The sequence below is a fragment of the Manacus vitellinus genome, unplaced genomic scaffold, assembly GCF_001715985.3.
Source record: "Manacus vitellinus isolate BGI_N305 unplaced genomic scaffold, ASM171598v3 scaffold_7_pilon, whole genome shotgun sequence".
In the NCBI taxonomy this organism is placed as follows: Eukaryota; Metazoa; Chordata; class Aves; order Passeriformes; family Pipridae; genus Manacus; species Manacus vitellinus.
The window spans coordinates 23904907-23920789 of record NW_021940813.1 but is presented as its reverse complement, the minus strand read 5'-3'; the positions used below and the strand labels follow the sequence as shown (position 1 = coordinate 23920789).

General features: G+C 35.7%; 1 protein-coding gene across 1 annotated transcript in view; it reads left to right on the top strand.

The window, feature by feature from the left end:
- Nucleotides 1–13744, top strand: part of CCDC138 (coiled-coil domain containing 138) — a 34667-nt gene extending 20923 nt beyond the window's left edge. Inside the window, exons 13-14 of the mRNA XM_018084009.1 lie at nucleotides 12565–12703; nucleotides 13572–13744. Of these exons, the coding sequence (XP_017939498.1) occupies nucleotides 12565–12703; nucleotides 13572–13743 (311 nt within the window). The 3' untranslated portion in view covers nucleotide 13744. The remainder of the gene's footprint in view (nucleotides 1–12564; nucleotides 12704–13571) is intronic.
- Nucleotides 13745–15883: the final 2139 nt, after the last annotated feature.

The window sequence follows — 15883 nt, the reverse complement described above, 5'->3', positions numbered from 1 at the left end:
AATAAAAATGCACCTGAGGTCCACAGCTTCATGAAAAATTTGTCTGAGTTGACATCTTTTCTGTACAAGAGTAGATAACGCCAGTGTACCTGTCCAGCTAGGCCATAGGAGCACAGTGGTCTTAACACCACAGGAATTCTGTGAAGAAATAGTTAAGACTTTCGGTACCCTTGGGAAGCTAATTTGTATGTGTTTCTTGAAACTTAGTTGCATCACCATAACCTACAACATCCAGAGACCACAAGTATACAATACTGTCACATTATTTCTTGGATGGATTCACCTTATATGTATTTATCAAACTGGAATCTCAAATTGTATACATGTCACCAGACTGCATTATGGTTTAGGTATCAAAACTTGGATAGCGTTCCAGCTATTGGTATACTGGAACTGGTATTTCCCAGACATCTGTGACTTTTCATGCCATTGTATAAATCTGAAGTGTAGTGCCAGCCAAAAATAATCTCACCATTTTATCCCAGTGTGGTGGGTTGACCTTGGTTGACCAAGCTGTTCTATCATGCCCCTCCTCAGCAGGACAGGGGAGAAAGTAAGATGGAAAAAAAAAATCATGGGTCAAGATAAAATCAGTTTAATAAAGCAAAAGCAAAGTCCACACATGGAAGCAAAGGAAATCAAAATATTTTATTCTCTGCTTCCCATCAGCAGGTGGTGTCCAGCCACTTCCTGGGAAGTGAGACTTCAGCATGCATAGAGGTTGGTCTGGAAGGCAACGTCATGAATAACAAATGCCTCCTTCCCTTCCAATTCACCCTTCCCTCTTCTCCTTACTCTTAGCTTTTATTGTTGAGCAGATATCATATGGTATGGGAGTCAGTTTGAGTCAGCTATCCTGGCTGTATCCCCTCCCCTCCCAAGATCTTGCCCAACCCCAGCCTACTGGTGAGGGAGAGTGTTGGAGAGACAGTGCTGATGCTGTGCCAGCATTGCCTGGCAGTAGCCAAGCACTGGTGTGTTACCAGCACCCTTCTAGCCACCAATACAAAGCACAGCACTTTGAGGGCTGCTGTGGGGAAAATTAACTCTGTCTCAGCCAGACCCAATAACACCCAATCATTAATGGTTTTGAAACTTAAGCAGTGTGTCAGAGATACAGAATATATACATATATATGTGTGTGCCAATCTTGTTTGCCTCACCTCTTTTACAAAGACGTTAAAGCCTAAGGCAGAGGTAAAATATTATACTGATCACTTTTCTTCTAATATACAAAACATTCAAAGCTGGAACAAAGGCTGACTTTTGAATGTCAGGGGTGAAAAAAGTTGAGGTTAGTTTTGGCCAGCTCTTCAGGGCATAAGAGTGAGAGTCTGCTAAAGATATTATGCAGTAATTTCAGACAGTTTACTTTGTGTCAAGAGAAGTTCAGTTTCAGTTTACTTTCATGCTCTAATAGTGTTGGGATTTTTTCATATTCCAGTACTTCTGTGAATTCTGTTCACTACTTTTACTGTTAGTGGACTTGAGGACAGAAACTTTGCAACTGAGTCCTTACATAACCATTTGCATTCTGTTAGCAAATTGCTTCATTTAGCCTATGCTAGGAACTTAATAAGCAGCTGAAATGAAGTTGTGGATAATTGTTAGTATAAACAATATAATGTTAAATAATTTATGTTGTATTTCATGTTCTTTGCGTGATGGAGAAATTATTTTTCTTCAGATGAGCTCAGTGGCCTAAGTTGAAGTCTGATTGGTTTAGTCAGCTGTCTTCAGTGGATTAGGTTGCTTCTGAATTTCACAGTTGTGAGAGTTAACAGCTTGTTGTGAACCTGACAGTAGAAAATCAACTCCACAAAGTTATTTTATCCCTTTTCTTACTACGTTCTGTTAATATTTTTGTCTAAAAATGTCCATAATGGTACATAAATTGGTACATTTCAACCTGTTCAGTCTTCTAAGTGTACTTTCTGATAGCAGATACATGAGAACACAGAACCAAAGCAACACTGTAGCTACCATGTTTGGCTTTTAGTCCCATCTCTAAGCTGTGAACCCTTCTGAAGATAGAACTAAGAACAAAATCTTCTCTGATAGCATTGTAATAGAAAGTAGATTTAATGTCTTGATAAATTCCCAATGTGCTTGATGATAGATTTCTACAAATGCAGTGCTCTGACTGCCTTTGGAGCAAAATGTATTAACTGCTTCATGCTGATGTTTCAGTTTAGTCAAGTGGCATATAATGTATTTATTGCTTAACATAGCTCTTACCATTTCTCATTTAAATTACTATTAAAATTAATGTTTAATAATTGAAGTAATAGTTACTTTTAATCATTAAAATTGTTATACTATGAACCAGTGACTTCTGGGGCACCTTCATACCCCAAAGTTCCCTCCCTAAGACTACAAATTTCTTAGCAGATCTTGTTTCTAGGACAGTGGGTGCAACACACTGTTCAAGAGAGTTCCTGTCTGTCAGACATGAAACACTTTCTGGAAACCATCTAGTAATAAGTAACATGAACTCATCAAGAAAATTTATTCTATAGGTGTTGAAGAACATCACATCATTAGTATTAAATCACCCTGTAGTTGAATACTTGTCATATACAATCTTGTCGAATACTGTTCTTCCTGTCTTCTCCCTTCTCAAGCAGCTTACTATGGTTTTTTTACTTGTGAATCAATTAAAAGGGTTTCAAAGGATGTAGTGAGCTTGTTAATTGTAGTCTGATTCATGCTTGATTTAAATCTGCTGTTAGCAGAGAGCTGCCTGCCTCAGTTTCATCCTTTGCACTTTTATACAAAGACATTATATGTCTTAAATTTTTCCTGCAGTGATAACTGACTTCTGTCATGTAGATTAATAAGTTCCCCTTTCTCAACCTTAAGTTCATTCAATGAAATCAAAACTTACCTGCTCATTGGACATTAAAAACCGCTGGCCTTTGCTTTCAATAAAACTTACATTTTCTTTGTCTTCAAGCCTATTTCTGTTTTGCAGAGAGTATATTTTGCATTAGTGTGTACTTATTCACAAATTGAGATAAGTGCATATTCAAAAAATCATCTCAGAATTATTCTGTCATGTGTTTACTGTAAGTTAAGGCACATTGTGGTTGGGCTTAACTGTGATTTCTTAACCATATTAACATCACTGAAGATTTTTAGTAACTTCAAAAGTGGACTGTATTTACACATGCACCGAGCCTTACTTCTAATTTCATTTTTTTTTAAAGAAAATATTATGGTCATGGATAACCAAGTCTGTGTCCAGATGTATTCATCTCATAAGTTAATCAAGCCAGTGAAGATAAAAAGATTGTCTCCATAGTAAGAAGCTGTGCTTATTTACATGTAAACTGAATCTTTTTACATGGACTACCTGTGTGGACACTCTCTCTTTTCCTTTGTATTGGAATGCTTCCATAACTGATGCACTGTGCACTGTTCTACAGGTACTTCTAGAATGTCAGTGGTCAGAATCTGTCAAGGAAACTCAAACCTGCCCCTTTATGGTTTCTCTTGAGTCTTAGCATTTTGAGACTTTACAGACTACAAGCAGTAGTAAAGCATGGAGTAAAAAATGCCTGTATGCTTAAACAGATTAAAATTTAACTCTTTCCATCATATTATGTTTACTGGTAGCTGGTAACTTTGCAGGATTGTAACTTTTCAAGTGAGCTTATTCTGCAGCACTGAAAGGTAAAATTGTCAAGTTTGTGAATACCAAACTAAGATAGGATTCCCCCTCACCTTTGTGAAAGGCAGATGTGACAATTCTCCTGAGGAATTGTTTGAAACTATAGCGAAAAAAATTATTTAAGCTTATGTGAGATGAACGTTGAAATACAAACCATTTAAAAGGAAATCCTTCCTCTGTTATCCTATAATTTTTATTCATTTTTCTAAAAACAGTGAATAATTATGTTAGATTAATAGATGTTTTGGTTTAAGATTTTAACCACAATAAGTATCTCTAACTCTGTTAAATGCAGCCTAGATAATGTTAGGACCAACCTGTATATGTTGAAAGCAAGCAAGTACACCAAAATTCTGTACATATTTTTGTTAATTAATTGCAAGCTTAGTTTAAATATTTTGATTTTCATGAAATTAATTTAGTATGAAGTATCAGAAGCCTTCTGTCTAATAACAAATTATGTCTGTCATTATTTTCTCCTTGTTCTAGTAACAGTCATGTTATGCTTAGCCATTCTGAATTTTAGACCTCTGCGTCATTCACTCCAAAGTAAGAAATAGAAGGGGCCATCAAATATAAAGTTATGTAGAGCCAAGTAGCCACCTCAGAAGTAAACCTTCACTGTTCATTTAGGGCACTGCTGTAGTTCATAAGCAGCATGCAATTTTGAAGGGAGATGTGAATGCTAAGTTTTTTAAAGTATTTCATGTAAAAAAGAGTTGTTTATGTCAGTATGTGGATATACACATCCCTTTTCCAGTTAATTTAAGTTGTGAAATCTTTAGAACACTAAAGTTTATTCAAGTAGGATCTTGTTTGCTCTTATTTACTAAACTTGCATTTCATTAATAAACAGTTTACAGTTTTATCGCTTTCCATAAAATGGTTTAATTTAAAACTACGTATGATTTAATTAGGAAAAAATATTTTATACACATTGTATTTTGTATTTGACTAGCAAACATGTGTACTGTACTTTTTAGCCAACTGTTTTTAGAGCAATGTCATAATTCAAATTTCATAAAGAAGGGCTGTTTTGTGAAGTTAATAGTAAAAAATTTTGCAGTTTGTGTAACATCTGCGCATTCTCAAGGTTCAGATTTTATTTACCTGCTCACTTGCAATCTGATGTTAACAGAATTACAGGTCATGCCAGGTAATGTTTGTTTATGTAAAGGCTTCCTTATTTGCATTTGAGATTGTGTTTGAAATACTGTGCTTCATTCTGAGCTAGTTATTACAGGAGCTAAGATATGGGAGTAGGGGAAACAAGGCAGTCAAGCTCTGACAGAAAAAGTGTTGGAATAAAACTCCTTTAGATGTTCTCTGTAAGAGAAGTTACAATTCCTTTTGTGATTCTGGTAGTTCATTAGGCCTTTTATTGAACAAAGTAACCCATAATAGTTTATAGCTTCGATTTGAAATGCTGTCTAGATTATTTGTAAAATGTTTTTTTCTCTCAGGCCTCATTAGAATCAGTCTCTAATGGTTAGACCATGTTGATTGCTCATAGACATACTGAATTCAATCAGCACACCAAAAGTTTTCATCCTCTGATGTTTCTAATCAATGATTTTCCAAGAAAAATGTTTGTTTTTTCTTAATGTATCATCTTTATGCTTCTGCTATTCTAGCAAGTAAGATAATTCTGTTTTCCATGTATTTTATACCTGTTGCATTCTAAATTGGCAGTTCCAGCATAGGATTTCATTAGACTATTCCTATCTGCACACCATAGTCATTAACTAATACACCAAATAAGCACAATTGCAGTTCATTTTTAGCCAATTCCTTACACTATATGACCTAGAAGGACCTTCCAGTCATTCTTCTAACCCCCATCTTCTCCAGTATAATATTACATGTGTTGCTTTATCAAATGATATTGAAGTCTAGATGAATTATAATTGCTGTAGAATTTCTTTACTAGAAAAGTATGTGACTATTCTGTCAACATACCTATAGTTCCTATACACATACTTACAGATAAACCTATAGTACATTTTATTTCCTTTTTTATTTGTCTGCTTTAACTCCTGAAAATATCTTTACTTTATTACAAAAGGGCACATATGTTCAGTTTGCTATTTTTTTAGTCCAAATCCAACATATATATTGCATTGACTGTTCTCTCTTCACGAAGTGCTGCTTCCTGACTTGTTTTTTACCAGACATCAAACAGTGCCCACATCCACTCCACAAGTGGCCAGTTTCTTCAGCAGAATGCTGTGGGAAACAGTGTCAAAGGCTTTACTAAAGTCCAGGTAACAACATCCACAGTCTTTCCCTCATCCACCAAGTGGGGCACTTTGTCATAGATGGAGATCAGGTTGGTCAAGCTGGACCTGCTTTTCTAAAATCCATGCTGGCTGGGCCTGCTGTGTGATGGCACTCAAGATGATCTGCTCCATGACCTTCCCTGGCACCACGGTCAGGCAGGTCAGCCTGGATCCTCCTTCTGGCCCTTCTTGTAGATGGATGTCACATTTCCCAACCTCTAGTCAATCGGGACCTCACTACTTAGCCAGGACTGCTGGTAAATGAAGGAAAGTGGCTTGGTGGGCACTTACCCCAGCTCCCTCAGTACCCTTGAGTGGATCTCCTCTGACCCCGTAAACTTGTGTGTGTCTAAGTGGAAGAGAACTGGTCTTGCTATGAGACAGTAAAGGCATTAAGGCAGCTCAGCCTTTTCCTCATCCCTTGTCACTGTGTTTTCATCCCACATCCAGTAAAAGATGGAAAAATTCCTTAGCCCTCCTTTTGTTACTAATGTATCCATAGAAACATTTTTATTGTCTATTACAGCAATAGCCAGACTAAATTCTATTTGGGCTTTGGCCCTTCTAGTTTTACCCCTGCAGAACTTCAGAATTTGTAGTCCTCCTGAGGTGTCTGCCCCTTCTTCGAAAGACCATAAACTCTTTTTTTTTTCCTGAGTTCCAGCCAAACCTCTTTGTTTAGCCAGGCTGGTCTGCTTCCCTACCAACTTGTCCTTTGGCACGTTGGGACAGCCTGTCGTGTGCCTTTAAAATTTCCTTCTTGAAGAATGTCCAGCCTTCCTGGCTGGACTCCTTTGCCTCTCAGTACTGCCTCTCAAGGGACTCTCTCAACCAGTCTCCTAAAAGGTGAAAGTCTGCCCCTCTGGAAGTCCCAGTTAGTAGTTCTGCTGGCCCCCTTCCTTACTTGTCCAAGAAACAAAAACTCTTATCATTTTGTCATCTCTGTGCCTAAGATGGCCTCCAACAACCACATCACCCATGAGTCCTTCTGTTTTCATGAACAGCAGGTCCAATGGGACATCTTCCCTGGTTGTCTCCTTCATCAAGCTGTGTCAGGAAGCTATTATCTTCCACAATCCAGGAACATCCTGTACTGTTTCCTGTCTGCTGTATTGTATTTCCAGCAGATATCTGGTAAATTGAAGTCTCCCATGAGAACGATGAGCAATTATGAGATGTCTCGCAGATTCTTATAGACTGTTTCCTCTGCTTTTTCATCCTGGTTGGGTGGTCTATAACAGACTCCAAACAGAATATCTGCCTTGGCCTTTCCTCTGATTCTTAACCACAGACACTCCACCCTGTCATCACCATCATCATCTAGACAGTCAAAACACTCCCTAACATATGGGGCTACCCCACCACCTCTCCTTCCCTGCCTGTCCCTTCTGAACCATCCAGCACTCCAGTTGTGTGAGTCATCCAGTATGTCTCCGTGATGGCAACTATGTCATGGTTTTCCTGCTGTGCAATGGCTTCCAGCTCCTCCTCTATGTTGCCCACGCTGCATGCATTGATGTAGATGCACTTCAGATATACTATTGATCTTGTCACTATTTTTTGATGAGAAGCCCCAATTTTGAAGACCTCCAGACCAGAGGACCTCACACGGTTCCTCAAACATTGGTGTGCTGCCCCAAGTCATATATTTAGTGGACCTGGTTAGTGAGATGACCCCACTACCGCTTTTTTGTTCTATTTTTACTTAAATATCTGGGAAAACTTTTTTTTTCTTAAGAAACATAACTTTTTCTGACTTAACTTGACTTTTCATAGTATTCTTTTTATAGTTTTTGACCTTCAAGGCATAGCTTTCTTTTCTGACCTTTTTTCTTTTCTTTATAGGCTTCTTTTCATTCCAAGCATCTCTTGTGGCATAAATATTGCTGCTAATTTTTTAACCTTTTCTATTACAATTTTTTTTCTGGATGTAACCTCCAGTTGCCATTTGAGAATGATATTGGTCTCTTATACATCCTGTCTCATGTCTGTGTAAACGTCTTCACAGCCTAGAAAACTGAGGAGCAATTCAGATCATGCTGAGATCAACACATACTGGGTGACCAGCTGAAGTTGTCGCTTGGGCTCTGTTAACTCAGTGTCACCTATGTGAGCACCTACACTGAGCTTTAAGCACCGACACTTAACAGTCCTGGCTACTGATTACAGGAGAAAATGGTAAATTCAGCAAATGGTTCAAATCTTACAGGTGACTGTGCTGTAGACAGTTGGATATAAGCCAGTGATATTGCTGTTTCCTTTGAAGTGTTCCTACTGTGGTGCATAGTTAACTTTTGTGTTAGTTAACTTTTCCACACTAGTAGACAGTGCTCCATCGTTCACTTGCTTTGCTGTCATGTGGTCCCCTTTCTCCCAGCAGATCCTCACACAATTAGAAGTGTTACAAAACTGTAATCATTAATTTCTTAAAACATGAACTTAGAGTTGTCATTTTAATTTTCTGAAGTGTCATAGCTTTATGTATGAAACAATTTTCTGGATAACTATAGCTGGTGAGATTTTGTGCTGTGAGTGACTGATTACTTTGAGGGTAAATTTCAGATGAATTCTGTCAACAGTGATAAATTGCTCATTGTTCATTGCAGTCTACCAGTCAAGCTAAGTTAATGCAACTATAACATCCTGCAATTTTTTTAAGCATACCAGTGGACACTTTTGTAGGTATTTTAAATTGTGACAAAGTCCTGCCAGGATGAATTCCAATTTAGTTTTTCTAAAATAGTGAAATAAAAACAAAATCAATGCAGATCTAAGCCACCAAAATATTTTAAAAGGTGAAGCTTATATTCTTTTAGTAATCAGCTAGAGTTGCATTTAAATTATATATTTTGTTCATTTTCTGATTACTGAGAATATATTCTACAAAAACTTACCTGAAGTGAGTATACAAGCAGTTTACAGAAAGTACATTTAAACATCTGCTTTTATCAGTTTGCTTTCATTTGATTGAACTTTATGAACTTTTAGAAATTATTTCCACTTTGGCCCTTCTGTTTTATGGGAAAAATCCTCTTATCTTAAAAGTAATGCTGTCTTTTACATTAATTTGTAAACTTCACAGTCAAAACCATTCTTAGAGGATGTATATGTGTGTGTGTGTTTGTATATATATATATATATATAATTTTTTTTAATGTAATATACTTAAGGAACCAGTAAAAGCAAGGCAGCAAAGAAATGTCCAGGTCAGCAGAATATGGTATTTGTTTACCCTGCAGAAAAGGAATTGAAAGCATTTTATGGCTATTTAAGGATATTTATAGGAATAAATTGTAGGATTGCCTTGTTCATCGAAGCAGTCTTTGTTACCTTCAGATCTCATGAATCAGAGTTCAAAAGAGTCAGAAGTCATGTTAAATGAGAGTTTTATAAAACCATTTGTTGTTTTAACAGTCAGTAGAAAGAAGATAAACCCTCCTTCTCAATTTACTTCTTGAATGTCAATATTGTCACATGTTTTCTTATACTTTTCTTACTTTCTGATAGGCATCTTTGCTAAGTAAGAGATACTTAGTTTCAAGTTTTTGTTGTTAAAACAGACTTCAGCAGTGGTGCAGTGCAAGTTGATAGGACCATTTCTGTTTCTTGGGAATAGGCTGTCATTTGTGGGAACTTTAGCAAATTTTAGAAGAATTTCTATAAAACTGTAGTTCTGTAGAATTTCTATAAAGTTATGGACTATGTAATTTGTAGTCCTAGAGTTTTCTTGCTTTAGAGAAGGTTATCTCTTTTTGCTATCTGTATAGAAATTTTGCTTCAAACAATCTTAAGTGATAGAAATATTTTGTCAGGAAGTACTTTTGAGGTGGTAGATTGTGTTCATTGTGGTTTACTTACTTGCTGTTTCTATTCATGGTTTTTTCACCTCTTCTTATGGATTTTAACAACTTAGACTCCCTAGGGATTTACACCATCATACTAGAAGTGAATCCTGGGTTAAATTATTTTTCCAGGTTTAAGACACTGCTGTATATACTTAATAACCTCAAAGTTCTGTCATAGAGAGCAGTAGCTCAGTAAAGAGCACTGAATCTTGAGTGTCTGTCAGTCATGTGTCACTGAATGTAGCACTTATGGTGAACTCGTCTAAGGATTTTCTGTTTGCTGTAATTGACAGATAGCCGTGAGGGTTTTTATATGACAGTTTCTGAAAAATAATACCTTCTACAGCGAAAGTACAGAAATAGTAAAGGAAATATTAAAAGTGGTATGCCTTGAAGACCATAAGGTAAAATGAAACAAGAAATAGAGTCTTGATTTATCTTTTTTTTCAGTATATTTTTTACTGATTAGTGCTTATTTTTATTCTTTACTTTTATTCAGGTTTTATGTTTATTGCTATTACAATTTTGAGACTGAAAATTGTAACTGGAAAAAGTACTAAAAGTGAGAGAACAGTATACATAGGTGGATTGAACATGTAGAAAAAATGCAAGAAACATGGGAGTAGATGTAAACATAAAACCAGATTAATTCATAATGATTTATGCCTCAGTAATGTATATCTCTTTGAATAATTAAGGTTTTTTGTTGCTTTGGGTAGAGAACAGAGGAAACTTCAGCTATGGAAACCACGAAACATCTGCCTGCCTTTTCCAAACTTCATAATGCATCAGTTGTCATCTTGCTTTTTATTGCTGCAAGGTTGTCCTCTTGCTTCCAAACTCTGTTAATATCCTCCATCTGTATGGTTTCCATCCACACATCCTATTATTTTGTTGAATCCAGCATTTTAAATCAGTTTACCAAAACCACCTCTATTGAAAAGAGGGGAAAGATTACACATGGCCATAGTTTCCCTGATCTATGCTAAAGGCATTTGATGTTTCTCAGTCTCTTGATCTGAGGGTATAAAGCAGCAAAAGCCCACGTTTCATGAGTTCACCATATCAAGGAGGTGGCACTTGGTCATTTGTTGGAATAGGAATTACTGGATCCTTATTGAATATTCAGTATAAATGCTCAGCTATGAGAAAATTAGTTGTTTGGGCTTTCAGGCTGACTTTAAATGCCAAGTCAACTTCTTTTTTAAGCCCTGCTCCGAATACTTTTCTGTAGCATTTCTTCTGATGTTGTATCAGTAAAACTTCTGAAATAAATTAAAACCTTGAATTCACTCCAAGGCTACTTGTTATATTTAATAAGTTGTATGTCCTTGGACAAGGAGAAGGAAAATTTTGACCAAAGCATGCATCCAGTCCTTTTTGTACTGATAAAAGCATCTTGACATCCTATTTTTAAGTTACAGTATTCAGCGTATGTGCAGAGAATTTTTTTAATGTCTTGTTTATTGATTTATGCTATAATTTGCATATTGCAGTTTCTTTTTAAGTGGAACACACTAAATATTTTAACATTATGTGAACATGAAAGTATTTTCTTCATATCTGTATTCTACTAATGCAAATACCCTATGCTGTATGAAGGACTATTAATTTTAAGGAAAAACAAATTGTCCATGTTTGTGCTATAAATTAACCTGTAATATCAGAACCAAGACTGAGATAACGAAGGAACAGATTTAATCTTATTCTGAAGTGATTAGATATTGGGAAACAGGGTACAGGGAAATGTTATACAGTGTGATATAAAATCTCATCCACTATTTTAAGGGAGCTTTGTTGGTATTTAATTGTTCTCCAGCACTTTCTTTTGCTTCTCAATTATTATGTTGCCTGTCTTGAAACAGAGTACGGGAACAATATTTCGATAATGAAAGGCTGTCAGGTCTCACACAATCTCTTACATGTGCTATCCCTGTCCATGTGATTTGCAGCAGCTTAAAATATTCTTTCTGAGTGTCCTGGTTCCAGTCAGGACAAGGTCAATTTTTGTAGCAGCCAGGAGGGGTCATGGCCAGGACCCAGAGGTCATGGGTGGGGGTGGGGAAGGGAGAAGGGGTTCCTTCTGACTGAGGGGTTCCTTCTGACTGGGAGGAGCAGTGGGTAACGCTGGCTCCGAGCCAGAGGGAGCGGTTGGGGTGGCGTGGCTGTGATTGGGTTGAGTTGAGCTCCACAGTGAGTATTTTTTGCATGCGAATCATTCTCTTTCTTCTGTACACTTTTGTTATTAATACTGTAGCTGTTAACTTTTCTTATCTCATTGCTGTTTCCATTAAATTGTTCTTATCTCAATGGGAGCACAGTTTGGAGAGTCTCAGTGGAAGCACCAAGCTGGGGAGCACCATTCCTAAACCATGACACTGAGTCTTTTTGTGTGGCTTAATGTTCCACTCATGTCATCAAAAGGAAAGAATCATGATAAATGAGCATTGAATAAACATGTCCAATATAAGAATTTTTATTTGAGTTTTAAATTGTTCTGTTTCCTGTTTTCCGTTGTTCTCAAGGGAATAGATGTTGTTTTAGTACAAGGATCAGTAGTGTCAGAACTCTTAGGAACTTGCATTTTTTCAGTTTCTAGTTTTACCTGACTTTTGTATCACATGTGCAGCATAAACTGAATTATTTTATTTTTCTGGTAATTACACAACATGAAGCATTTAAAACCTTCTAAAGGTTCTCAGTAGCTGTTGTACTTTTCCCTGCACTGAACTCTGTGATACAGTTTTTAAATTATTTCCTTTTACAGATTCCTTACAACCTTTCCTGGAAGCGTGCAGTAATGAACCCTTCTTCCAGACTTGTTCTGTATTGCTTCGAAGTTCTAAGCTGGATGTTCCAGTTTTGGAAAAGCTCTGTGTTATACTGCAAAAACTCTCCAGAATAAAGTAATTCTTTATTACCATTCTTCTGTTAGTTATTGTTAGATCAGTAAACTTGGGGACTTGGACTCTCTGACGTTCAGTTTTACTTGGATACTTGGTAGTAATCTCCTTTGAAAATTTAGTCGCATCTGTGATTTGCATTCTAGTGTCATGAGTTTTCATTTCCTTCAAAAACGAAATTTGAAGTTTTGAGCCGTTTAAGCCCTTTTGGAAATGTTAATCTTTTAAAAATATGTTCCCATTGCTTACTGGTTATTGGTTTATTGTAACAGAGGTCATCAAATCAGTGGTAATATGCTGCTGATCTCCATTGGTGCGTTGCTTAATGTTGAGTTGTTTCATTTACGAAAGTCAGTATCTAAACTGAGTAGTTTTTTACAGTAGACTTAAAGCTGTTGACAGAACTGAGATTTTCATTTTTATAAGGAATAAAATTGAACTCTAGGGAAAAAAAAGGTTTCCTATAAAACAATCTAATATAAATCATAACTGACATTAGAAATACAGTAAAAGCAAAATTGGCTCAGAAATCCTAATTATTTTAAATTTTTTATTTATTGTCTCTGGAATCTTATTTCACATGAGTGAAAAACCCTGTTACAGTCTTTCCTTGAGCTTTCATTATACTACATCTACATACCACTACGTACCAAAATGATAATTTTTGGTAATTTTTGCCAAGATTTTGCTTACAATACATTGATAACCTTCTGCTTAGAAATACTGTATGCAACATAGAAGAATTATATGAAACTCCCAATATAGTGCACATTTTTCTTCATTAAAAATTAATTTTCTATAGCATCTTTAATGTTTAAATGAAACCTCTCAATTTTCAATTGACAGTTACTTTATTTCAAATCTTTTGCAGAAGCAATAAGAAGATGTTTGAATTGTTTGCTCTTCACCAAATGATTCAAGAGTTGCATAGGACTACAAATCCAGATCACACCTTCCTCTTTATAAACCTCAATTCAATTCTGCTGAATTTGGGATTGTTGAGGGGTAACTCTCTTGCCTCTAGTCTAAGCACAAGTCACTAGCACTATCTTTCAATCTAATAATTATTCTGTTTAATTTATACAACTGTCTATGTTACTTGAAATTTGACTTTTTTTTTACTGATTTTTATAAATAAATTAAGCAGAACCTCAGGATTGTATAATTGACTGTGTATTGTGTGGATTCTCATTGATAAAAGAGATTCTCATTCATTAAAAGGAAAATGAAAAATTGTGTAATATGCTAAGTGGCTTTCTTCAATACTTTTTAACAAAGTGAAATAATGCTACTGTTCTGAGTAACTCATGCAATCTATGAAATTGGATCCTTTGAGTAAGCAGCCTTTCCTTACAGGTATGAGTCTTAGTTATCTTTGACTCTTCAGAAAACTGTATAAATTTTAGGGTTGATAAATAACAGATAGGTATCTTACCAAATTACCTTTTGAGATAATTACAGTTTTAATGATTAAAACCAGATTTTGATTTAACATAACTAGATGTATTGAATGAGAAATTTTGTTGGTTTCATTTCAGAATATCATAGTGTTTGTATGATCATTTCCTTTATTTAAGTGACATTTAGTATTTTATCCTGCTTTGTACAAATTTCTAGTGCAACTTTGGATTGTAATGTCTCTGCAAATGTAAGTAAAAGCATTTCTTAAAATGCCTGGCAATAGTAATCCCTATTGTAAAATTACTGTATTTTATTGTTTCTGCTATGTTTTGTATTAATTTGCAATACAATCCTTGTAGTACCCACATTTCTTTTCTGAGTATGGATGTATTTTTTGTCTGCCACAGATCAGTCTTCAGAAGTTCTTATACTTTTTAAAAATACTTCTAAAAATTCAAATTAGTCTTCCATTTCTGATTTGTACTGTAATTACTGAAACTCTTTATTTGTAAAATTCAAAATGCAGTTAAAGCTTAAAGATCTGCTGTATTTCAGTCTTTGATTAACACTGACATCAGTATAAAACTTCAGAGGTTTATTTCTCCTTTTCATACTTTTTTTTGTATTTTTTTTGCCAGAAGTCATTGAACTGCTTTTGAAGTTTAATTCTAACTGCAAATATTTTTCTAGCAATTTGACTTAATACTTCTGACAAGGTTTTCTATGAAAGGAGTCTACACTAGATTTGGCACAAAGTATGTCCAGAAGAGAGAGCAAGCAGTGTGTATTGGGCAGGAAACCAATTCTAGGTAATTTTTAAATAACACTAATCATAGCTAAAAACATTTGCTTACAATCAGGTATGTTTTGAACTAAGTATTTCTTCATCAGTAGTTTTGGTCTTCTGTCAAATTAACCAGCAGTGCAAAAGTTTGCACTGTGGCTGGAGTACATCTGGCTGGAGACAAAATCCTCTTATTTAGGAAGAGTGTTCCCAGTGCTCATGTAATTCTCCATCTACTACCATTTAAAAATACTACAAAATTAGTAACCAGTAAAACCTGTAGAGAGTTGTTAGCTTTCTTACACCCACAAGAATGTTGATTGTGCTCTTAATTTTCAGCCTTCATTTCTGTTGTTTGTTAATCTACTAGTCTTCCTTGTGGTCCCAGTTTAACACAAGGTGGTTGTCTAATGATGGCAAAGGCAGTGCAGTACAAAGAGATACTGGTGTAGCTTTTAGTATTGGCCCTTTGTGATTTATGTGCAGGTTTATATTACAGTCTGGAAAGTTAAATCACAGTTGATTTCAAATTTGTATGGTCTGAATGTTAGGTTTCTGGTTAAAATGCAAAAAAAGAAAAAAGTATGGTTTAATCTGTTAAATATTAATGCAATTAAATTGCTGACCCAAGGGTGAGACTGATGTTAGATGGGGCATTCAGCAACCTGGTCGAGTGGGAGCTGTCCTTGCCCACAGCAGGTGGATTGGAACTAGATGATCTTTAAGGTCCCTTCCAATCCAAACCATTCTGTGACTGTGATTCTATAGTAAAGTTTCAAAATGTGCATGTGATTTTTGACTCTGTAATAATTCTTAGGTAAACAACTAATATCACAAACACACTCTGGTAGGCTTATATGGAGGCTGGACTTCTGAATGGTAGAAGTGAATTTTTGTGAAGCCAGTTGTTAACAGATAATTTATAGTAGTTAGTACATTGTCATAAACTTTGCAGTGAAGATCTTTAAAGAATATAAACCATGCCATGATTTTTTTCT